The sequence below is a fragment of the Planococcus citri genome, chromosome 1, assembly GCF_950023065.1.
Source record: "Planococcus citri chromosome 1, ihPlaCitr1.1, whole genome shotgun sequence".
NCBI classification, from domain to species: domain Eukaryota; kingdom Metazoa; phylum Arthropoda; class Insecta; order Hemiptera; family Pseudococcidae; genus Planococcus; species Planococcus citri.
In genome coordinates, this window is record NC_088677.1 from 57,325,352 (window position 1) to 57,352,460 (window position 27,109).

The 27,109-nt window shown below is 34.3% G+C and overlaps 1 protein-coding gene across 8 annotated transcripts in view; it reads left to right on the forward strand.

Moving 5' to 3' along the window:
* The window catches only part of LOC135833006 (whirlin-like), a 148,537-nt gene that overhangs the window by 89,201 nt on the left and 32,227 nt on the right, over positions 1-27,109 (forward strand). For 5 of the 8 annotated variants that reach the window (XM_065346587.1, XM_065346588.1, XM_065346589.1 and 2 more), the window contains exons 6-12: positions 1,810-1,985; positions 5,229-5,409; positions 5,496-5,618; positions 5,710-5,766; positions 8,316-8,455; positions 8,601-8,706; positions 13,806-13,916. In XM_065346587.1, the coding sequence (XP_065202659.1) occupies positions 1,810-1,985; positions 5,229-5,409; positions 5,496-5,618; positions 5,710-5,766; positions 8,316-8,455; positions 8,601-8,706; positions 13,806-13,916 (894 nt within the window). The remainder of the gene's footprint in view (positions 1-1,809; positions 1,986-5,228; positions 5,410-5,495; positions 5,619-5,709; positions 5,767-8,315; positions 8,456-8,600; positions 8,707-13,805; positions 13,917-27,109) is intronic. The other 3 variants (XM_065346593.1, XM_065346595.1, XM_065346594.1) reach the window with 1 other exon arrangement.

Here is a 27,109-nt window from a genome sequence, read left to right on the forward strand (position 1 = left end):
GCTGGTTTATTCAGTCAGGCTTTTTTTTTGTACTCGTAATACTCTTCTCTTTTTTCTTTTTTCGGTATGTGATTTAACACTTTCGATACGATATTCGGTGAATTTTTGAGAGAAAGAGAAGCGACTCGTTGCCCGTTGTTGGTGTAATTTGTTAAACGACGAAGGGCGTAGGTAGTAGGTACGCTTGGTACGGGCAACTTTGCCAAGGTTATTACTCGAGAAATGTACAAGGTGGTAAATTAAAAATTCCTTTTAGAAAACTTCCTATACAGACGCGAGTCGATTAATTTACGCGATATTACGATAAAAGGTGATAAACATCGAGCTCTTAGTTCTCTCAGTGTCTCGTGTAAAAATCAAGCTGGTGAAAAACGTCTGTACTTGAAACTATCTCCGGTAGTGGAGTTTTTGTTACATGGTCATTAAACTTTTATCAGGTAAATTATTTTACCCGATGGTTTAACCGTGACAGGCATTAAAAGTTTAATTGCACTCTTAGAAGCAGCTGAATGGCGGCCAGCATTACAAAGGTACGAATTTTTACATAATCAAATTATGTAAAACTTTTCTAGCAGCTTTTAGCGTTCGTAAGTTCGTCTCGTTAAATTGATTTATTGTACTGTATGAAAGTACTCGAAGCGAAATTCTCGCTCTTTCGAGGCTCTTTGATAAATAATTATCTAATTCGAAAAAGTATAATTTGTAAAAAAAAAAATATATAGGAAAAAACGCTGATTTATGTGGAAAAACTTTTCCATATTTTATTCATATAGATTATAGTACTTTAAGTAATCGAATCCATGATTTAGTTTTTTTTTCTCTTCAAACTCTCCAAGTGAGAATTCAGGTGACCTAGTTTGAGAACTCGAGCTTTTAAAAAAAAATTTCTCTGTTTTTTATTACTATAATGCTGATAAAGTGAAACAAAAAAAGAAAAGAAAAAAGAAAAATTTCACGAACCGCCTACGATTTTCCCTGTTTACAGCGGTTTGTTTTCTTTGATATATTTTTAACCGAGGTGTCTTTATTTTTAGACCGAAAATTGAGGCGATCGTATGAAAATTCTGTCACGTCCGGTTCGCGTTTCAGTTTTAGTTTTTTTTTCTGTCAATCTTCTGTGTTTTTTTTTCTACGTAGTATCGATGATTCTAATTATAAAAAAATGCGATGTTTTCCTTTTATACGTTCTACTAAATTGACACGCTACGATGATATAACTTTTAGTTGAGACATCGAATCGATGAAGGATTACGAGGAAATCTTGTTAAATGAGTGCGTATCACTTATCGAGCTCAGGAATATTCGAACTGGAATGAGAACACCATCATCTAATGGGTTCACTCTTGATGTTAATTAAATTGCCTATACTCTGTACGCGCGACTAAGTTTGAAAATACGGCGAATCGAGTATGTGATTTGTACGACATGTACGCCATCCCCATCGGGTATGAAGCATAAGCAGGAGTTTGTTGGGAGCGATAATTATACATACGTACAATATATTATGGGAACGAAATCGATCCCTGTACGTGTTCGTATCGAGTGAAATTTGTTATTAACATTTACACTAATTATTCAATTTCTCCGGTATATACAGTACAAATTTCGCCGGTTAGTTATCGATTAGTCAATTTTGACAGTTTTTAACCCAACCAGGGTACGGTTTTTTCCCTAAAAATGGTCGCTTAATTACTATAATTATTAATAAAAAGCGCGTAGTAGAAAGGAAATTTCTTTTTTGTGTTTTTTTTGTTTTTGTTTTTTTCTTTCTGCGACTTGTAATTTTTCTTTTTGGTTGGCACGTTACAGATTGGCGATCAGATATTGGACGTTAATGGTACGAGTTTTTTGGACATTACTCACGACGAAGCCGTTGGTCATTTGAAAAAACATAAAAGAATGACTATAACGATACGTGATGTGGGTAAAATACCTCATTCGTTCAGTACCTATGATTCGGATCCGTCGTGGGATACTCAAACTAGGTGAGTCCAAGTTGTTAAATTAGAATTTGTAGATATTTATTGTACGAGTATACAAAATTCGAGGCAGACGATCGATATCGAAGAAAAAATTTGATGTACCTATTATTTTAATTCCGCATCTCTTTGTAAACCCACATAACATCTACACGATCAAGTCAAAAGTAAACACAATTTTTATTTGTTTAGTAAGAGTCTCGTAGTTATATGGTGTAAAAATCTAGATTCTTAGGGATGATCGATTTTCAAATTCATGACCTTCACTTTTCGGCCCCTTCAGAGGATGGAAGTTCAACCGTCAGGAAAAATTAAATTTTGGTCAAAAATGCGAAAAAGTATCAAAATTTTGCCAAATTGACCTAGAAAGCCAAGATTTGGTATGTACCCTATTTTTGACCTCCCAAATTGATTGAAAACAGTTTCAAACCTTTTAGAGGGGTTCTCGAGCCTCCAGTATATTTTTGAAAAACTAAATTCCCACAATTTCCCCTAAAAACTCAATTTTTGGGCAACCCTCTTCTCCAATATGGCCCTTAGAAGGGTCCAACTGCAAATCTGACTTCATATTTGTGTTCAGCCGTTTCGATTCATACGATAACGATACCCATATTGTCAATCTTCTTTCGCCCAAAGTTGGGGAAGGGGTGCCCATGGGCTCAAAATGGGGTTTTCAAGAAGTTGTTTGATTTTCTACTGTTTTTAGAGGTCCGCATGCAAAATTTCAGAACTATATCACTGGTAGTATCAATTTTTTTGGTTGTGACACGGCACAAAAAACGCATTTTTGAGTTTTTCTTGAGTTTTTCAAGATGATCCACCTGGAGGGAGAATTTGAAAAATGTTCCAATAATACAAGAACTCATGCAGGTATATTTTTGGAAGAAAAAAAGATTGAATTAAGTTTGGAGATATGGCGGTTTCAAAATTTCATTTGTCAATATTCCCCCCCCCCCAAATGGAGCCAAAAAATGTCGAAAAATTCATGTTTCTTTTATACATTTTGGGTGAATACAAAATTTGTTGTTCAAAACTCGTTGAAGTATGAATTTTTAACCTGAAAAAGGCGCTTTTCGCCATTGTGGGCAAGGGGTGAGGTGGGGGGAATTTTTTAGGTATAACATTTTTTAACGGTACCGAGGGGTTTTCTTGTGGCGGAAAGAAAAGTTCGAAATATCGAAAAATTGCCATAATATGCAAACTAAAATATAAAAGAATTTTAAAAAATAATTTTGGTAAGTTTTTCAAAAAATTTTGAATTATTTTAGATCAAAATTACTCCAATACAAAATTTATCAAAGTTGACACATTGAAATTGCTGAATTTTATCAAAAATTTTCATTTCAAAAAGCTTCATATTTCCAAAAACATTTTTTTTAAAAATAAAAAAATAATTTAGGTACATACGGTAATGTACTTTGATTTTTTTTCTCAAAACACAGAGGCAGGGGAAGGGGTATGAAAATTAGGAACTTGCCCCAAGGAAGGAGATACAAAAAAGGCCTAAGTCGGTACCCAACAATGTTTCATCAAAATTTCGAAAATGTGAGGACAGGGACAGTTGACCTATTTTACCTAGGAGTACCCTTTGACATTTTTCTCAGTTTTTCCATCTTAAACATTGCTTTTTTGAGAAAAATAAAATTTCTCATTTTTGGAGCGTAATTCCTTTTTGCATGAAGCTTTGTTCCGCAAATATTTTGAACAGAAATTGAAATTCGAAAAACCGAAGTTTACATTTTACAGATAGAATAATTAGGTATGTAACACAATATTATTCAGCAAAAGCCCACTTTAAATTCGTTTCAAAAAAACAAAAATATCACGAATGCATTCTAATAACTGGACGTCTAATGTTGAATTCATTTTTGAAAAATTATATGCATACTTGTTGGAAAATAATATTAAAAAAAAAAATGAAAAAAATGGGATTGAGATGAGTTTTTTTGACTTATTGGTTCAAACCTTGGATTGCATACTCAAAATTTCCAAAATATTTAATTCGCCACAAACGTTACGTCTTCAACTTCTCAGTGGTTCTGGTGTTTTCTCTACAAATTTCTCTACTTGAGATGGTTGTATTGAACGAATCACCTAGGTCAATATGCTTGATTGGTAGTAGAAAGTTTTCATAATTTTTTTTGTTCAGAAGAGAGAGCGAGTATACAAAACCAAAGATAAATGAGAGGAAAATTTTTAAAAATTCTGAATTGTTGAAAAAGTAGAATAAATTTAAATAAGTTGAAAAAACATTTTAAAAAATTCTGTTTTTTTTTCTATCAAAAAAGCCTGAGAAAAATGTCGAAATAAATCTTGAAAAACTAGAAAATTATTTTTGAAAGAACAAAAAAATTGGAGTTTTTTTAGAGAACCACTTCAATAACTCTGCAGAATTTGTCCAGAGGGTGAAAGCATGTCTTTCTTTTCTCATCTCACATATCTTCCGAGACATTGGTCTAATTGGTCGTTATTTTCAAAGAATTTCTTAGCACTACATCGGTATCTTTTTGAATGTTCAACTGTTTCAAACAAAATGTAAAAATCAATGCCCATTTTTGGGATTAAAAATGCATATTTTGAAAATCTACTCATCAGTTTTCGAATCATACTCACGCTGACGTTCTGTTGCCGAAGAAATATATAGGATAAAGAACTTTACCTAAGAATTAAGTAAAATTAGAAAATTAATGATAACACTGTAGCCAAAATGTAATTATAAAATTTGCCAAATGCACATACTTTATTTTGGATGTTAAACGTTGTGAAAGGAAATTAGAAATTAAATTATCGGAATGATATCGATACGTATAAGTAAAATTACCTCCTCGAAAACTTTATAACTTTGTTGAAGTTTTAGCTAATTCTCATATGTGTAGCGAGATTTTACGACGTTCGTTCTACGTACCTACACACGCGAACACATGAGAATTTCTATCATTTATAACGTATCGGAAATGCCATCGGCGATAATTGAATTACAGCGAAATTTTCTCGAATATAAACTGATTTGCGGTATTAATCGAATTAGACCGGGTAAAAAGTGCACACTACCTGAAAAATGATAAGTTCAGGGTACAAAGAATATAGTAGGTACGCTTATTATTGGGATCGAGTTGGTAATTTTTCCACGTAAATTTCAAATTAATTCTCGTTAACGTTTTGAATTTTAATGCTAAAACGATAGTCGATAGCGGAGGTTTTTTCTTTGTGTTTTATAATGCAGAAAAAAAAACGCGATTACTTTTACAGGCCTCATCCGAGAATACCTCGCTCAGAGACTATACAAATGGTTGAGGAAAAAGCTAGTTCAGTTTTGAAAAAGAGTGAATTCGCTACTTTATGTTATTACTTGGAGGAATACTGTTCGAAGAGGATGTCATTTGAGACTTTTATCGCTGTTTTGTTTGATTTATTAAATACGCAAGAAAAGGTAAGTCTAAACCCATCTCTATAATTAATACCGATAAATTAGTAACAGTTTTCCCATAACAATAACGAATCAAATATCTTTCGCAGTTTACTTTAATGACCGAGCTTCGTGAAGTTATTACTCCTCAAGATAGATCTCGTTTCGATGATATAGTTTATAGAAGACATTCTTTAGATGATAGTAGAAATTATTTTAATTCGAGAGTAAGAGTAAGTATCCCTAATGACCGCGTCTGTTTTCTCTGCTTTTGAAATTCAATAGGTACCTAAAATTTCAACGAGTGTTTGTGTATTGTTTCAGCTGAAAGGGGATAATTCTGGCAGATTATCTCCGAATTTGCAAAATCTACCTCCGACGGTGAGTAAGAGCATTATTGTATATTTTTGTCCCCCTCAAAATATCTCCTTATGTACTCGTATTACATTATCCTAAAACGTTTATCATAAAAATGTAGCTTAAATAACAGTAATTTGCTTCGCATTCTAGCTATATAGCCGCGATGCATGAAATTGCTTAATATTTTTATTTATTATAGAATTAATTGTGAAACTGTTTGCGTTTAATTACCTTCTTGAAGTGTGTACCTATATTTTTTTTTTAGCTCTCTCGTTGTACGATATCGCGTGCTAAATTACATATTATTTGTTAAAGCCATTCGTTTAAACTTTAAATGGTCCATGGTTTTGTTTTTCTCAGAAATAAAAAAAAAAAGGTTAATGCTATTTTACGCTAGTGGTTTTCCTTTGACGAGGGTTTTTATAGCATGCAGCGTTGCAATTCGTCGATGCTTGAATTTCAATTTAAAATGTTGACCAGAATTCGAAAAGTAACTTAACATTTAATCCTCTCTCCGACTTTGAATATTGTGTTTATTTCAGCCGATGAGAGTGATTTTTAAGCAAATTTAGCACCCCCATTGAATCAAAGTTCGCAAAAAACAGCTTGCATAGTACGGCGTAGTGGAATTTTTAACTCGCGTCCTTTTCTTATAATCCTTATTTCAAGTAAAAATTTACATTAATTCAAATAATATTTCAACAAAAATGCACTTCGAATATTTTTGAATAATTTTAGACTCAAAATTGGGTAGGTAAATATGATTTACGAGATTTTTGAAAAATTGTCATGCAACCAATCAAAATGGATTGAAATATCGTAAGAAAGACAACTTTTTCGACAAAAATGTTTTTGAAGCATTTTTGAAAAATTTGCCCCCCCCTCCCACCGGGGAATGTCATGACTTTCAGGATTTTTGAAAACTTGTCGTGTGACCTATCAAAATGGGTTAAAATTTCGAGAGAAACTGCAATATCTGGTCAAAAATATTTTTTTGAGCATTTTTGAAGAATTTTGAAATCAAAATTGGGGCATGAGTTCATGACTTATGATTTAGGAGATTTTTAAACATTTCAAAATGGGTCAAAATATCGTGAGAAAGGCAACTGTTTCCAAAAAAATGTTCTAGGAGCATTTTTGAAAAATGACCCTCCCCACCCCACTCCCCCACCCGTTAATGTGGTTATGACTTTCATGAGTTTTGAAAACGTGTCATGCGACCTATCAAAATGGGTTGGAATTTTGAGAGAAAGACAACCATTTCGACAAAAGATGTTTTTGAGCATTTTTGAAAATGTTGACCCCCCCCCTCCTTGGTAATGTGGTCATCACTTTCAAGATTTTTGAAAACATGTCATGTAATTTTTTAAAATGCGTTAAAATTCCGAGAAAAATTTAAATATCCATACAAAAATATTTTTGAGCATTTTTGAAGAGTTTTTGGCTTAAAATTTGATCATGATGCATGGGATTTTCGAAAAAATGTCATGCGACCAATCGAAACTTATGAAAATTTCTTAAGAAATGCAACTATTTTGGCAAAAATATCTTTTGAGCATTTTTGAAAAATGCTGACGCCCCCCCCCTCCTGGTCATAATTTTCAGGATTTTTGAAACAGTGTTGTGTGACCTATGAAAATGACATGAAAATTAGAGAAAGATATAAGTAAATATTTTGACAAAAACTTTTTTTGAGCATTTTTGAAACATTTTGATCCCCCCCCCCCTCACTCCTTCCATTGGGTCATAATTTTCAGGATTTTTGAAACAGTATCGTGCGACCTATGAAAATGACATAAAAATTGGAGATAAATGTTTTGACAAAAATATTTTTTGAGCATTATTGAAAAACTTTGTGTTTAAAATTGGGTCATGCCGAGATTTTTGAAAATGTCATGAGATCTATCAAAATGGGCTGAAACTTTTCGAGAAAAATATACTTATCACATACATATCATGGGTCAGTAGATGTTAGTACTTACTTACCTACTCAAAATGGAATATATTTCACATAGAATGTAGGTACCTATCTAATTCCATTGAGTCGAGTCTAATTCTTTTATACGCCTTCGATATTTGGACTAAATTTAGAAAAGGGTCATGACTTAGGCAACGTATAATCCTGCGAAATAGTTACTTGGTACCTGTAAAACAAAATTACGAAATTTCGATTGTATTGAATAGAAATTAGGGGTACATAGACATAGACTGAGCTGTATAACTACTTCAAAATTCATTAATATAAATGGGAAAATTATGAATTAATTATTTCGCGATAACGATTCGCGTATTCATAACCATTTGTCATGTGTTATCGTGTTGGATAGGTATTTGTCGTGTAAATATATATGAATGCCATGCCAATGGCAGCGTATTGTACGTTTATATGTGTACGTATTTCGAGCGAGCTGTGGCGTCGTTTTTATTTTTGATATTATACTGTAACATTGTCGAATTCGCGTAACGTAACGAGTCGCCCTGGCGTAAAACGTGTAGCGCGCCCATAGGACGATATTTGTTGCTGTTAGCACAATTATGTGTGTATGAATATATCTTTGTAATCTTTTCAGCAAGGTTATGCGAAAGTAAATAAATTCTTAAACGAACAAAGCACCGTACCTTATCAAGACACGGACGGTTTTCGATCACCGAGTGAGGATTCTGGGTTGGGTCTTGGGCCTCCGGATTTCGCAAACGGTCGTAGTTCGTGGTGAGGAATACAAATTTATCTTTCGGAAGCATTTCACATTTTTTAATTATAACCATTTTTTTCTCATTTTTTACTTTTTTTCTTTTATGGCGAAATGAAAAAAACCTGTACGATTTATTTACACAATTGGTTTTTGTATAAACAGTGCCAGAAATGCTTACGCTGAAACCGGATGGCAACCTGAATCGAAGCATGGTCCAGAACACACGTCTCAAGCCTCGAATGAAGAAGATCTGGGCTATTATCATCAGGTACATATCCAAAATCCCAACCCAGAATTAGAATTTTTTTATACCCATCTCACTGCGCCGAATTTACAAGACTTGTCGACTTCACCGCGCGAAATCCATACGAGAAAATTATATTTTACTTTTTTTTTTCTTAATTGGCACTTTATGCAGCTTTCAAGCTTATACACAATGCTCAGCTTTTTTTTAAAACCATTTTTTTTCCTTTTCAAATGGCTTGGAAACCACAGGCTTGCGCGTAGCTGGTTTAATACACATGCACGTTGTACTCTATACCTCTACCTATTTATATACCTTATTACCTACTGTATTCTTATGTGGACTGTGATTGTCACCGAGGTAATACTGGGTGTCCTGTTTGGAGTGTCGAATAATTTACTCGATGATACAGCAACCCACATTGCACGAACGTAAATTGGTCTGCCGAGATTTGAAATTGAAGGGGCAACGTATGAAAAAATTGTAAATAGGTTAAGTACGATTGCGCCATACACAAAAGAAAAATAGAAAGGGTCCTTTCCATTTTTGGCCCAACTTCAAAATTGAAAGAGATGATTGAAATTTTCAAAGTCCTCTAACGCCTTCAGTTTCATTATTGGACTACATCAAAAAAAATGGCTGAATTTATAGAACATAAATGCTCTGCAAAAAAAAGTTTAATTCATATTATTTTGCTTAAGGCGTCAGAACATTTAGAAAATTTCAATCAGTCAACGCTGTTTCAATTTCAAAGTGGGGCTGAAATTGAGTTATTTCAAAGCTCTGTTACATGTCCTGACGCAATCAGAGTCAACCTATCCGCATAACGCAAGGAATTAAGATGACCTTGAAAAATTGACACTGAATAGAATACTTTTGCCCCTTCGTTTCTTCAGATGGACAACTCAATTTACTCATATGTCGTTTGGGTTGCTGTACTATCAAGGGAATTATTTGATACTTTGATGGAACGCCCTGTAGGTATATTTTTTATGAATGGAATACTCATTTTGGGTGTTGATGTAGTTTTGGGTATTCTCAGAGCAAGTCTTTTATATATCGAGAATGGAGATGGTCTTTTGTGCAAGGGCATATAATTTCCTGCTGCTGGAAATTCCATGCTTTCACAAAGGAAACTATGCAGAAAATATCCAGCTCCTTCCAACTTAAGTACACTGTCTGACTAGAATGGCATAACCACTATTTTAACTTGAAATAGCAAAAAAACAGCGAAAGAGTTGGGGGAGCGTCTGGTCTGATTCACGGACAATTTCCCGAATCCATTTGCCCGAACAAATTTAAACCCGAATTACCTTTTCCCGAATAAGTTTTCCCCGAATTCTGCGACCCCGAATGCCAATTCCCGAATCCATTTCCCCGAATTTTTGGTTCCCGAATCGTATATACCCGAATATTTGGTTCCCGAATCGTTTATACCCGAATTTTTGCTTCCCGAATGTTATTTACTCGAATTTTAAGGTTCACCCGAACAAATTTCCAAATCATTACCATGGCAAGGCATTTGCAGTTAACAAGTAGGAAGCACAGTATTAGAACACTCATAATGTCTTGCAATGGCACAGATAGAGAATAATAAGTCGAATAAGTGGCATCGTAAGAAATTACAACGATTACGTTGACCAAAACGAAGAAATTGAATTTCTGCGAACCTTAAGTTACAATGTCCGTGTGTAAATTATGAAAAATTTAGAGAGTAGGTATAAAAATTAAAAATTGATTAGAAGTTTAATAAAAATTGGAAAAGTTTGATAAAAACTGGAAAATTCATTACAAGTTTTATAAAAAAATTACAAATTTATTAAAAGTTATTAAAAAACTGAAAATTTATTAAAACTTTTATAAAATATAAAAAATTATTAAGATCTATTCGGGAATCAATTCATTCGGGGAAAAAAAAATTCGGGATAAAGGTATTCGGGAAATTTGTTATTCGGGTAAATTTTGGTTCGGGATTTTTCCATTCGGGGAAAAAAATTCGGGGGAATGGCCGGGAACCGTCTGGTCTAATCTCCAATCATGTGTGTGAAAGCTCTTAATTATTAATGAGACCAAATGACACCTCATTGAGGACTTTTTTCAGATCATTCCCAATTTCAAATTATTAGTCATCCAGGTCCCTAAATTCTGGTAGTTCTGTTACAAGCATCAAATAATTCACCTAGCATTACAGCAACCCAAACTACACCAGTGTAAATTGTTTTGTTAAATTCAGAAAGTAAGGGGCAAATATATGGATATGTAAGCGTTGAAACATCAAGATTGTGGAACTTCTTAGGTAATGCAGACAGGTGTAATAATATACCTACTTCTTCAAAATGGCAGAACAATAGAAGGACCACAAAAAAAGTACCTATTTTAAATCTTAGTCCAAACATGGGCTGCAAACCTGAAACCAAAACCCAAGGGCTAAAACCAGTCATTTTTCGCACACTTCATCCCAAAACAAAATGGCACCCAACTTTTATTTTAAAAGCATGAAACCTAAATCATTATTTTTTTCAATGGGTCCAGTGGTGCTTTTGGCACTTTAAGGCACATGTATTCATCAAATTTCTTGTCAATTGTTAGGTCTATATCACATTTTTGCACATATTTTGTGAGTAAGTCTTCTGTTTTTGTTGAAAATTTATTGTTACCAAAACATACTTTACTCGACATTGGTCCAAGACTTGATTTTTTTCAGAGGTAAATGGTTGGAAATTAGAATAAAACCTACAAGAGATAATTTGAACCAGAATTAGCACTAAATGAATGCTAAACTCAAACCTAACCCCAGACCCAAGTTCTAACCAGTATTGGCCAAAAACCTGACACAGACAATAAACTATTCAAATTGGGTATGGAGCACAGGTTATTATGGTATGTAGTTGTTGGAGATAATTCTCTGGGTATTAGTCCAAACCATCAAGAAGTAGGTACTAGATCTCCAGTAACAGATGAGAGGATGAAGATGGCAATGAAGGAAATTCTTCTCATTCCCATTGTGAGGGGCAGTAACATGTTCTGTGTGATGGACTTGGAATAATCAAATAATGATAAACATGGCTAAAACAGATTCTCCAATTGGTGAATGGATGGAGGGACAAGGCAAACCTAAAGCTGTGTCAACATTTCACTTGTTCCAATCCTAGAGAAGAAGATGAACCATCAACTGCTTCAAAGTGAGAATGCAAACACTAGAGCAACAACCCTGGCAAAACCAGCTAATAGAGTATTGTAGTCAATCATGATAAAAGGCAACACAACATGTTGGGATACCACTACCTTTCTCAACTTTTCTGGAATTGTATAGTCAATAGTTATCAATCACATATGAAGGGCCCTGAGCAGCAGAGTTAACCATAACCACAAATAACTGAAAACCGTAACCAAACCTCAAACAAAATCAGTACTTTCAGTCATTATCAAACCGTAAACCAAAACCAAAAACCAAAATTCATGGGTTTTTTAAAAACTTTAAGAGAGCATAAAGAATGCAGTGAGAGCGAAACTGAAACTGTAAACCCGTATAATTTATTTTGGTTACGCTGATCAATTTTTTTATTACATCTTTTTACCATTCATTTTTTGGGTTTTATTAGACTTTTGAGACTCAAATCGAGAGAAATCGACAATTTTGATCGTTGTAAAATAATTTCTGATACTTTATTACTTACCAATAAGATTTAAGATCAACCAGTCAACCACTCATTTACAATTCTTAATAATTAAAATTGTATTTTGTGTTTGTTAAATTGTGAAACCGTTAAAAACCATAACTGAAACCAAAATCCAAACTTTTGTGAGTGAAACCAAAACCATAACCATAACCAAAAAACAAAATTTTTAATTTTAAAACCAAACTGAAACAAACCCCAAAAAATGTCAACAAAAGAATTGGAGTAAACCATAACCTTAATTAAAATAATAAAGGTTTACACCCCTGGCCCTGAGTCATCTCCTTCAGGCTGCTTACAATTGGCTAAGACAGTCAAGTAGGGTGCTCAGAATATGCGGGGTTAACCCAGGGCAAAACAATATGAATGAACATTGGAATATGGAATGTGGGATCTTTGGAATTGGAAAGCTCTCAAATGTACCTAATTGCAAAGGCCACAACACTAGCACTACACATCAACTTTCTGCATACAAGTTAGGAACGTATCAATTTAGAATAGAATGTGTATGTAAGGTGCACTGGGGTACGTCAGAATTTGGGGTAAGTCAGAACACCTGCTCTAATGCCTACAGGTTTATATCTACCAAAGTGCTACCTAGTGGTGACTTGAGGGTACTACCCCTACTTCATGCAAAGTCGGGCCTGTTCGGACTTCCTCCAAATTGGGGTAAATCAGAACAATTTATATTTTATTCCACTGAGCAAGAGCTATTGTGACAATCGCGCTCAAATTTTTACAATAGGTAACAGAACCCTTATGGGAACCTACATAACAAATTTGATCCATATTGGTTCATTAGTTGGAGAGTAACAGCTGGTCAAACTTGAAATAGGGAAAAACCTGTTCGGACTTACCTTGGTGCGCCTTATGAGGCGCACAACCTCCTATAGAGGAGAAGCAACCATGCCAACAATAGTGATTGTGTCTATGATTTGTCTAATTTTAAAATTGAAGGAGGTAGAGAGTGTTGAAAAAGAATCACTGCAGCATCTCGATTTTTGAATTAAAGATTTGATAGTAATAGTAACTTTAAATTCTTTTTCTTCAGTTTCTAGGGTTAACAAACTAATTTACACGTGTGTAGTTTGGTTTGGGTTGCAGCATTACCAAGCGAGTCATTTGGCTGCTGTAATGGAACACTAAGTAGGCTGCATGTAATGTAATGTGAACTGCCTATCTAATTTCATTAAAAAATATAATTTAAAGGAATTCCCGCCCAAACATCTGGTAGCAGTGACGCTGGTATTCTTCTCGAAAGCAATACCCATACCCACTTTTTAATGGTCTCATTATTTCTATAAGGTACCCTCAGCATGTTTTAATAATAATTGCAATAGCATAATTAGCCAGCTTCGCCGATATTAATTTTATTCGGTTATTTTATATACATACAATAACGAGGCATATTTGGAGATAATATCGAAAACTTTTTACTTTGAACAGGAATACGGGGATTATGATGCTGAATCAGCGCCGAGGGTTCGACGAAGATCGAGTCTATCGGATACCGTTCCTAGAGTAAATAATGCTAACTTCGAAGATGATGCTAATATGGTGAGTTTTTCGTGTTTATTTTAGCAGAGTTTGCTTTAAGTATACCTAGGTAATTGTTGTGTTCATTTTGAGTGTACCTATACCTACAGAGATAATAATATCGTAAATATCCAGATACGTAAACACCATACCTACCTATAGTTGTTATAGAAAATTACCACACAGGTGGTTTTGGCAATACCTAACATTTGATTGTTTCGAAACGTGAGTGTAAAAGAGTACTTGGGTCAAAAACTTGTCTTTTTTTTCAACGTGGCATGGCCTTTTAAATTAATCAATTTTATTCGTTTAATAGGGAAAACTTTATCAAGTGGTCAAGTCTAAGCGTAGGTAATATTGAAGATTGTATACGACCCTTTGAAAGGTTGTAATCCATCTTTAGAACGCCTTTTCACTGAGAGGTAGAAATCTTCGTATGAAGTTTTTCTTTTTCTTTGGTAGGTATAGCTAGATAAAGTTCTACGTGACGTGTACGACTAGATGCTAACGATGAATAGTTTATCTCGACGATGAATATTTAAAATATTTTTGTTGCGCTTCGTTTAAACCGAGTTTTTTTCTCCCTTGCGACGACGAAGATACAACGATATATACATAGAACGCGTCTCGACTCTCGACGCTCTTACCTCCCTCGACATAATTTTTTCATTTTCATCTTACGCTAAATGGCGTTTTTTTTTCTTTTTCAAGTTGGAAATTTTTTTCAGACTAATTGGATCCCTCGCGAATGAACCGCGTAAGATGGTCATTACCATCTGCTACGTAGAACTTGCAGAATGATTATCTACCTACCTATATAGGTACCTATCTAAAAAGCTATAAATCCTGTCGGCTCATCACGTGATCGAAAATAAATCTCAATTTTGAATGATATAAGTATATCTTACGTCGTAAATCATTCAGGCTCGAAAAGCATCGCTGTTCATTTTGTTCTTAACGACTTCTTATATGCTATATTCTTCAATAAAGACACCCAGAATGAATTCACACGTTTAGAAACGTCTCTCAGCTCATCCAGCTATTTGTTATTCGATACAAAATGGAAGATGCGAAAAGAACGTATATCGACCGCGAGTAGGTACATACTTACAGCCTGTTGAAGATAAAAAATTAACTCGAAAGGCTATTCATTTCAATCGTGGCTAAATGATTGCTTTAAGTTCACTGAGGTCTGTTGGTTTGTTGAAATTTCCGGAAATGCTCGGTGGGGTATCTTACGTATCTGGATATAGACGATGGGTATATGAGTTTTATGCTACCTATAACATTATGTATCATGTTGATTTATTTACACCTACATATTCCTAAAAAGAAATCATAATGCGTTTCGATGGGTTTGAAGTTGATTTGAGTGAGCTGGTTGTTTCGAAATCCCAAAGGATGATAATTGTTATGGAATTGGTAACATTGATGAATGATTCCATTTTTCAAGAATGATTGAAACTGATCAGGTGATGGTTAGTTTGTTGAACGTTTTCCCCGCAAAAATCATCAAATCATTCATGAACGATTCGGTCGATTTTTGAATGAAGCAACTTAAGGCATCCATTTTCCTTCTCACAGCCCAAGAAAAATATTCCAACGCTCAATACGATTGATTGCTACAATAATGTCAATGTTATTGCTCAGTTGGACGGAATTCTTTTCATCACTTCTTGAAACAAATCGTTCGCGAACGATTCCTTCACAAACACACATTAGGAATCGTTCGTGTGCGATTGAATCAACTTTCAGAAGTGATTTTCAATTTTCATCCACAAGTTGTGACTAAATGAACGAATCGTTCGCGAATGATTCGTTCAAAAAATCACAAAATTGTTCAAATATCACGAAGTCGTTTCTTTAAAATGATTTTCACGCTATTTCAGTTTTTTTTTTTTTTTTTTTTTGGTAGCTTCTCAATATGATCAAGTCGTTTGCGAATAATTTGAATTTTTGTTTTGATCGAATCGTTCGCGAATGATTTGCTCTAAAAATCATAAAATCTTGGCAAACAATTAAATCATTTTAGCAAAATGGTCGTAAGTATGCTTTTTACAAGATTTTTGTGCAATTTTTCATTATTTCATGACCGAATCGTTCGCGAACGATTCTCAAATAATTTTATATTTTTTTTCATTTTCTGAATAAATAGAACTGAGAAGTTCTTGAAAAGAGATTTTCGAATTGATTCCGACTTTTAAAACTTCGTATCGTTTTTTCAAGTTATCGTTCGCGAATGATTCACATTTAAAAAAATCACGAAATCGTTTTCCTCCGAAATGAATTTTTTTGAAAACGTGATTTCCAAAATACTCGGGGCCGCGTTAGATCCTGCTGGTGGCTTGCGATAATTTATTGAACAAATCGTTCACGAACTATTCGTTCAAAAAATCATATAATCAAATCGTTTGCGAGTGATTCAGTTGAGAAATTGACAAATGACTCGATATAATAACAGCTGAATTATTTTTGGACAACGCTTTTAACTCGTTTGAAAAGTTTTTGTTGCTTTTCAAACAGATTGTTCGCGAACGATTCGTTTAAAAGATGCAGAATCGTTGTTTAAAAGCAGCATTCAGTGTTAAAAAAATTATTGTTACGTTTTTTGTTTTTTTGTTCTATAACTAGCATTATTTTTCCGACGAGTCGTTCGCGAATGAATCATTCAAAAAATCAAAAGTTCACCCGCGAACGACTGAATTATTTCAGAAATTTTGATGCTTTTTTCGCAACTTTTCATCATTTTTTCAGCAAGTCGTTCACGAGTGAATCAGTTAAAAATCGCAAACTCGTTCGCGAACGACTGAATAATTTCTGAAAAGCAGTAGATGATTGAATCAAACAACTACAACATTTTCAATTCACATCAACCGCATAAAAACAAAATAGGCGATCATTCGTACCTTTCATCACCTTTCACACAACATCACGAAAATCAATCAAATCGTTTTCGAACGATTCGCTCTAATAATCACCCAAAACGAATACATTTTAATAAGTACTAAAAAAAAATCCACTCTGAAAGTGTTGTTTTTACCTCCTTCGGTACTTCTGTATAATATGTAAAATCAATATTACCAATTTCAACGTAAAATTTACAGTTAAAATGCACCATCCTTGTGTGGTAAATTTGAATAACTCGCCCAGACGCCCACTCAAATCAACAGCACACACAGTACAAACGTATATCTTAGAAAACGAACGAAATACATTAACGCCGGAAATGAATCTAATTCGAGCCAAAATGGCGAAGGCGAGTTAAATTCGCGCAAACGACTCGTTATTTGCGCTTGTTTGCTCGTCGATGCGCCAAACAGGGGAAAAAAATAAAGACAACAAAATGGAAATAAAATGTACAAAGGAGCAGCGTTAATTTAGTGCCATGACTTTGTAGTATGACCCCCGAAATAGAGGTTAGAAACCATTTGGTTAGTTTTATAGCATTTCTTAATATTCCGAACCAGTTTCGTAGTATAGGTACTGTAGCGAGAAGACACACAGACACGTATAGGTAAACATATAGGTAGATACCTAGAGATATAGATAGTTAGACGAATAGATGGATAGATAGAGTTATAGGTGAGCTGGTGTAGTTTGTAAGGTGGCCAGCGAGATGTTCGTTGACACATTGATTCATTAGAGCTGGGACAGGCGCACCCAGTTAGGTACTTGTAGATGATCGTAAAAAGAAAGCCGCACCTTGGACTTTTGGCTCATCTAGGTACCTATTCCTACTCCTACAATGTCCAACTCGCAAGTGTAAAATTTAGATTACTAGGTGACGTAGACGCGTGCATCGTCACCCTCGAAAATTAATTAATACCCGGAGAAAATTTTCGAATAAAAATACCGCCATAAAAATCAAATCGAATCGAATTCTGCTCTCCGATGAGCCATTCGGTTCGATCGTTCCACGTACTCGTATCTCATGCATACGAAACTGTAACGCGTTTATTAAGTTAATTTCTGTTCATTTAGATTATTAATCTTAACGGCAAATTAATGGAATAAAAGCGACCATAAAAATGGTAATAAATAATCCTCGAATGAAACTAAGGTCGTAAGTGTTTTCTGTATTGCCGGTTCAACGATTTCAGTGAAAGGATGCGAACGTCTGCGGAGAGACGTGCTCTCCTCTATGGTAGTGTACCTTCGGTATATAATGTGATCATTTTTCTTTACCTCCTCTCTTGAAATTACTACGTGCACGTGTATTAGTGAGTAATCTGACGTGTAATTGTTCTTAATCGAAATGGCGAAGCGGGGTAACCACCAGGCGAAGATTAACACAGATTTTATTTCGCTGGTAATGATGATTAAGGTACTACGCGTAACATGAACACTGAACAGTCGGTCGTAAAGATATCGTTATAGCGAGCATCTCTGTCCATAATTTTTTGCACCTTTCAGAAACACTTTAAAACACGAGCGAAGTTCCCTCCGTCCCTCCGCAGCTTCTCTTTTTAACGGTGACTCGAAACCGCTCTTATATAGCTTTGGATTACCTTGGTGTGATGGCGGTTCGAATAAGAGTACAATTCTCGATCCTGCCGGGGTGAACGTGAATATAAAAATTTTTTCATCGTAAATGCAAACTCGAGTATAATCAAAACAATCGTAAAATGCAATGTGTTTGATAATCTGAATCGAGTTGACTTAGGTAGGTAAATATGATTAAATTCCACATAGTTTTCTTCGATTGTTGTATGCAACCTCAGCTAAAGAAATAGAAAACATTGCATCGGAGAGAATTTATCCCGAATTTTTAGAACAAATTTAAATAGTAAGCTGCGAATTTTAAAAGCCGAAAAAACATTAAAAATAGGGTTCCTAAGTAAGTATAGAGATGTTGGCTTGCGATATTCAAATTAGCGATGTTCAAAAACTCAACAAAATTACTCGTGTTCCATTTGCTTATTAAGATATGAAAAATAGGTAATTAGTATTCGAGTGTTTTGCATCATTATGATAAGATCTTTGTGGATATGACTGTGTAATTTTTCAAGATTAAGAAATTTGTAGAATCGTTCTACATTATCTCAGATGCAGCCGACGACGCGGGTACTTCCCATCCTCTTGCTCCTTTTCCTCCAAGAGATTGAATTGTGTTTGAAAATATTGATTTGAAGTTTAGGTTCAGATAAGAGCAGGAATGTAATTATCGTTTTAAAATTTTTGCTATAGCTCGATCGTGTTAATATTTTTCATCAACTATGAGGTAGGTACCAGACCTACATACTTATGGTAAAAATCCAAATTTTGATTTTAAAACTATCTAACATTCTTACGTACCTACCTATCTTTAAATTTTCGAAAAAATCATCAATCTATGAAAAAGTTTCCATTTATAATCGTAAAATTAGAAAAAAATTGTAAATTTGGCAAAATTTGAGTTTTGTTGGGTTCAGAAGTACAAAAATAGTGATGGGTACCCACACAAAACTCAGAAATAGGCTACTTGAAGACAAAAAAAACGGATTTTTTTTACCAGGCAGTTTTTCACCTAACAGTATCAGTAATTTATCAAAAATTACCAGTAATTTACCAAAAATTACCAGTAATTTACCAAAAATTACCAGTAATTTACCAAAAATTACCAGTAATTTACCAAAAATTACCAGTAATTTACCAAAAATTACCAGTAATTTACCAAACAAACTTGATTTACCATTAATTTAACAAACAAAATTACCAGTAATTTACTTACCGAGAAATGTCTAGTAATTTACCAAAAATTACCAGTAATTTACCAAAAATTACCAGTAATTTACCAAAAATTACCAGTAATTTACCAAAAATTACCAGTAAGTTACTCACGAAAAAAGTCTAGTAATTCATCAAAAATTACCAGTAATTTACCAAAAAATTACCAGTAATTTACCAAAAAAATTACCAGTAATTTACCAAAAAATTACCAGTAATTTACCAAAAAATTACCAGTAATTTACCAAAAAATTACCAGTAATTTACCAAAAAATTACCAGTAATTTACTCACGAAAAATCCTAGTAAATTACCAGCAATTTACCAAAAATTACCAGTAATTTACCAAAAAGTACCAGTAATTTTTTTCCCAAAAAGTGTTTGGTAATGTATTAAAAATTTCCAGTATTTATCGAAAATTACTTTTAGTTTACAAAAAAATTTGCAATATTTCATCAAAAACTTTCAGTAATTTCCCTACCCAGAATTTCCAGTAGATAATTTACCGCAAATTTCTAGTAATTTACCAAAAATTTCCAGTAATTTACCAAAAATTCCCTGTAATTTATCAACAATTTTTAGTTAACCAAAAACTTTTACCAATTTACCAAAAAAATATCAGTAAATGACCAAAAATTACCAGTAATTTACTGAAAATTGGCAGTTATTTCCCAAAAATTACAGTAAATTTACCAAAAATTTTTCTTCATCTTCTCCATAATTATCGCCAGAAAAAACTTAATTTTACGAGTTTTTCAAATTTTTTCTCAGTTTTGAAAACACTAATTAACAATTGGCCTTATTCCCCCTTCCTCTCGCTTTCACTCAGTATTTTTCATTTATAACGCAAAATCTCATTCTGTTGGATAAATTTTCTCCCTGTTTTTCAAAACTTACGAAAGATTGTTCAAAATGTATATTTTGTTTATAATTCCTTTTGTGTTAAGGAAGTTATCACTTTTAGTGCTTTGCAAGATAACGAAATGAATCAAGATTCAAATAAATAATATCATTTATCATAGAATGCTAAGCAGGTAAATGACAATGACCAATTTTGAAAATCTAATCTCAACTGAATGAGTGAAGGGAAAAAGGGGAGTGAGACTTCGATATAGAGAGATTCAAAAGTCACCCTGTATAATCGTTTAAATCTCTAAATCAAAAAAATAAAATTTAGAAGAAGTTTTCCTACATGCACACACAAGTAAGCAAAATTACGAATTTCACATCATAAGAATTCAAAAACATTCGAAGTTGTCCAATCCAGATGTCCAAGTTTTCATCGTCCCCCAAACTGGAATTTTGCAAGCATTCGTCTGCATCCTATCCTCGTCCTCCCCTCCATAAAAAACGCCACAAAATAACGCATTTCAACACTGAATAAAAATATTTATTCGAAGGAAAAACTTACAAAACAAATTATGGAAATAAATAACTATACATTTATATAGAAGAGTAAAGAGGACACTTTTTATTTTAAAAAAGAAAAAAAGAAAAAGGAATTACTCGATTGAAAAAATAATACCTAAAAAGATACAAAATATCGACGTAAAAACTACAGGAAAAAAATACCAAATAAATCAAAAAAAAAAAGAAAAATAAGAGTACTCAAAATCCAAAAACTCTGTATACCGAAACAAAAAAAATGGCTCGTCAGAAATCAAAGGACAGTCGAAAGCCGACCCTTCGATGATCAAAATTTCAAATTTCGCGTAAACAATTTCCCATCGTAATATATTCGTATCGAATCGAAAACATCGCCATTCGCACTACGAAACCTACGACGACGAATAAAACAGTATAAAATATGGCGAATGGAGCGCATCATCGGGTATCAAAGATGTAATCTCAAATTTCACGGTAATTTTAGCCTACATCATCCCAGCAGGGTACCATATAGTAGATATATAAACGACGAAATAGCCATTAAAATCGTAAATACGCGCGAGATTATCGGAAAAGGGTACACGCTTTATGTTTTGGAAACCGAGAAACAAGCAAAGGCAACGCAGAAAGAGAGATATAGAGGAGGAAATTCGTTCAGAGAGGAAAGAACCAATATTTGCACGCAAATTTAGATAGGTAGGTAGAATAATCGAGAATCGAGGGTCTATACGATTACTCGACGAATTAAAGAGAAAACTATACGAACGAGTTCGGGGTATAAGTAAGTAAGGTACACAGTAAAGGTAACATTTCGCATCTGAAGGAGAAAAGAGAGGAAAAATCGCAGAAACGCGATAAAAGGGGCGATAAATTAATCAAAAAATTATACCGCCCACTGTAAAATGTAAGGAAAAAATTACGACTCATACACGAGCGGCGAATCGAGTAAATTTTCGGTTTATTATTATACGGTACCAAATGATTAATAGGTAATATACGTTAATCGGTCCGGTGGTCCGTCGTGATTGTTTTGATTGCCAGTGTATATGGTACAAAAGGAGAGACGTAAATCGTACTTAAAATTGCCAACTTTTGGTCAAAGGTCAAGGTTTACGTGATTGGGAATAAAATTATCAGGTACGAGAGTGCTAATACTGCTAATGCCTGGTACAGCGGAGGAGGAAATGGCCATAGCGTGTTTCCGTTTCGACGACCGAAACGATTCGCTATGTTTGGATTTTTCATTAAGCTTATAACCAGAAATTCGTATAGATAGTAAATTGAAACAGAGAAGAGAGAGGATCGTTGATTATTATTCAATGAGCACCCATAATCCTTCGTCACGCTTTTGGTTTGGCGAGTGCGAACTATACATATACACAGGTATACAGTAGAGATATTTGCAGCGCGAAATTAGTACACTGAGGGGTAGAAGGAGGAGGGCACAAAGTGGCATAGGCTGGTAATCAGGATGGATGATGTCATCGTCACAGTTTTTGTTCAATGGCTCGTCTGAGTTCTTCGGTGGCTTTGGTTAGATCTGGTTTAGATTTTGATTCTAGACTGTCGGCCGAGGTACTGTAATCTTTCGGTGGCTCGTTGGGATGTCGACACGTGGTCGTTTGAAATTTCGGTCTAGGTATTCGTACACGTTTCACGTTCAGCAGCCAAGAATCCATGGTTTACTGGTATAAAATTCTCCTGAAACACAATATACAAAAGAAAACTATAAGTATGGATAATTGGCTTGGTCGTTTTTCCACGGCCAATGACGCGACGCCTTAACACAATTCACACCGGAGCTGGAGCTCGTAAATGGCCCGGACGCGGCCGGCTGATGAAACGTTTCGCGATTTCACTAGATAGGCGATACCTACGCTATGGCATCGATGACGTCATAATTGCCAGATAATCTCGCAGAATACACAAGACAAGACGCAGATATACGCGCGTAGCGCATACGAAGCGTTCAAAATGAATTTCCTCCTTTCTATTGAAAACTTTCTATTCGACGAGATGGATGCTTTGAAAACTAACCGTATGTAAAAGGTAGGTAGGTAAGGTACTAATGGGCAGGATTTTTGCTTTTCGTACTTTGTATAGGTAGATGAAATGTGAGGTACGATGAGGTACGAGGTGTACACCTTCTAAGCCCACAAAATACGCCAGAGAACCCGATAGGCGATAACAACAGAGTAACAGGCCAAGAAATACGATACTTGTGGGCACCTTCGATTTTGTTTTGAAACACAATACTGTGTTTTGATGACGCTGATGACGATGGATATATAGTTAACGTTGTGCAAAAGTGTGTATACCAAGCACAAAATACCGATAACTATATCGTAGGTGTAGGTACCTATCTTCCAATCTACCTACCTACCTAAATGGATAAAATTCAATTGTGCTAGCGTAGGTGTCTACCTCTATGCCGATATATTTTTTTTGCATTTACTACTTACAATTAATCTCCTATGTAGGTATACCAATTTCGTCATCGCAAATACGTAATCGGTTAGGTTTTTTTTTCTTTTCGCCATCGAATCGCAGCTTATACCTACCTACCGACTAAATGAGTACAATGTAGATGAGTTTTACGTTACAATGAACATTTAGATCAGTACCATACCCATATACCTTTACCTAACGCCTATACGAGATGGCATAGATATTCAATGGTGTTCAAAGATGCTACCGAGATCTTAAGACGATCAGAGGTGTTGGTTTTATCTAATTTAATTGCCATCTCGGATTAAGACGTCGAAAAAGTGCGAAATACACCGCGAGCGTGGAGATGATACGAACGAGATAACGATGATAATGGATGCACTCGGCGAGTTTCCCGGAAAAGTACGAAAAACTAGGTATCGTCTTTCGAATCGCTCTAGATGATTGAAATTAGATGTTGTCAACATTTATTCGAAAATATTGCGCAATAGAGATCGATATACACTGTGTGGGTATTCGATGCTTTTAGCATGAAGTACTCCTTGCACTGCTGCATTAGGTAATTTGGCTAAAAATTGAGAAATTACACCGAATATGAACTCATGCGTCCTCAAAAAACATAAATTTGAAGTACACAACACGATACATGTCATCATTTTTCTCAGTTTTGCTTCCCTTTCCCCTCTCCTTTCCGATAAGGTACCCACATAGATATATTTTTGATCGAGTAAAAAAATATTCGAAATTTTACGTAATTATTTAAGATCGAATTTCACTTTCAATAAAAATTATCGTAGATCATCAATAATCATAAAACGAGGGGAAATGTATTACAAGGAGGGAAAGAGGAGTGAAAGAGTAAATTTAGCGATTGTGAATCGTCAATTTTTCAACTGAGAAGGCAATTTTTATCCTAATTTTAAAAACGAAGTCTTTTTATAATTCTCAGCATTTTCATCAGGAAAGTTTAAACAAGTTTTTCAGGAAAAAGGAGAAAAAAGAGACAGAAAGGAAGAGGACTGTGCAAGTCTATATGAAAAAATCTGATGCTACGCATCACAAACTTTCCGAACATTCTTCTGTTAAGAACTAAGCGAAATAATTGTAAAAATGTAAAATCGTAAAAATGAGAAACACCCGCCATCCCCATGGCGATGTGCCGTTTAATTATCACTTTGAAATAAAGCGTAACTAATTCGGACCGCGCCGTGCCTTATGCGTTTCTCCTGCAGTTGAACTAAAAGGAGACGAAACGTGTGTGATGTTTACCACGTAAAGACTAAGCCTTGACAAATGTTGGGGTTGCCTATACGTTCATTTTTCGCATTTAAAGGCTCATAAAATTTTTTCTATGGCACTTACGAACTCCAAATTCTTACTGTGGCGTCTTTACCATACTTCCGACCATCTGTGCAAATTTCAATGAGATATCATCATTAGGTCGCTTTTTATCGCGTGTACAGACATTTTTTGACACATACATACATACATACATACACACATACATACATACATACACACACACACACACACACACACACACACACACACACACATACATACATACATACATACATACACACATCATCTCAAAATTGCTCAAAACAAACTTGTGTGAAGTCGAAATTCAAATCCGAGTGTAAATTCCAAAGTTCATTTTCCGGCCGAAAACAATACTTTCCTATAACTACATCGCTTCGCGCTGTTCGGAAAGTAAAAATCTGTAGATGAATCGTTGGAATAACATTCAAATGAAAAAAAAAATCAAAATTTCACGATTTTAGAGCGATTTTGAGAAAATTTTGGATGTGGTTCCACACAAATTGGAAACGATTTTTCGACCTGAAGAAAACTTTTTATGCTCAAACTTTTTCGCAGGATTTTCTGATTTTGAGTAACTATTAAGTAGGTACCTTAGTCACGTTTCAATAGAATAAAATCACCTTCCATGGAAAATATTAATCTTTCAAAAAAATTCAATTCGTAGATGGTACCACATACCTGATCATTGCCCCCCTTCCTACAAAATTTCAAAAATCAAACTCACAACCCCCGTCCCCAACGAAAAATTTGAAAATGCAAAAATTTATTGCAATATGATTTTAAAAAGATTTATTGAAAATTTTAGGGCAATCTGTCGTTAACATCATTTTCCATCTTTTTCATATTAAAAGCTCAACATTCTGAAGTTTTGAAAAAAAAAACTAATTTAGACATCCCTCCCTTAATACTTTACCTCGCAGGGAAAAAAATAGAAAACAACTTCAAAAAATATAGCAAAATCCAAAATTGGATGTTCAGTATGTGTTTTGCTAACAAACAGAATACGAAAATTGGTTACCAAATGACCTAAAAAAATAATAGGCTATAGTAACTTTTGGGAATTTTTTAATTAATATGCTCCCCCAACCTTCCCCTTCCCTTCTCTTCCCTTCCCTTCCCCTCCCTTCCCCTACCACAAAAAAAAAACAAAGTTTCGAGATTTTGAAAAAAATGTACCAATTTTTCCGAGTTTGAAAATTATGAAAAAATTTCGTGAAAATGGAATTACAACCAATCAAAACTCAGGAAAAATGAGATGAGGATGAATTTCACAAAAAAGAATGGGCTTATCTGATGAGAAAATTGTTCTTCAATCGTGCTGATTAGAATATTTTCTTTAAAAATGACAGCTCTTAATTTTCTAGAAACCGGTTCTGCAAAATATTTCGAGTAATTTATGCTTCGTATGTTTGAGACTGAATTTTGCTATGATGTGAGGAGGGGGGTTGGAGAACCAAAAGAGTGAATAGCTACTTGAAAACTCGATCAAAATGTATGTACCACGTCGTTTAAAGAGGTCATTCATAGCAATTTTTTTCTTTTCAAGTTCTAGCCAATGTCAAGTTTGAGTACATATTTTCATTCTTGTGAGCTAACTTTTTTCGCTGGCCCCATCCTTCCAAAAGAGGTTTCCAACCAGCAGAAATGGCTTCAGATATGTAAAATCAAACAAATTGTAAAGGCCACACAAAAATAATACAACACCATGCCAGATTTTAAGTGCTGAATTTCGTTTTAAATCTTGGGTACCTATACATAAAATTATTCGCAAGGTCTCAAAAATAAAATTAGAGAAAATCATTTGTGAAGTTTACTTACATCGATAGCTGTTTGTTTTACCTTATCTTCAACATTTTGAATCCATTAATAATACGAGTTTTGAGCCATGTTAAAATCTCCAGAATTTTCCAGCATTAAAAAGATGCTGAATTTTATTTTGGCTCTTTTCATTACAATTTTTCCAAAACATAGAAATTCAATTCTGTATGCTCCAAAATAGTGAAGAATCATCATCAATCGATTCGTAAGATCAAAAATAGGGCATAAACAACAGCTTTCTACCGCAATTTCATCAAATTTTGATCTTTTTCTGGGAAAAGGTGTCATTTAAAATTTTGAAAAATTCTCTAAAGTTGAAAAAAAACTAAAATCTGATTGGTGAAGTATTCCTAGATGCTCAAGTAATTATTTAAATTTTAAAAAAATGAAAAAAAATTTTCTGCTTGACGTAAATTTTACTCCTCATTAAAGAAAATAATCTAGCACAACTTCTAGTTCAAAAAATCACCAAGATGATACATTTTCTACCCTTTTGTCTCAAAGTCCTAGGGCTCTTTAATTTCTCCACTCCAG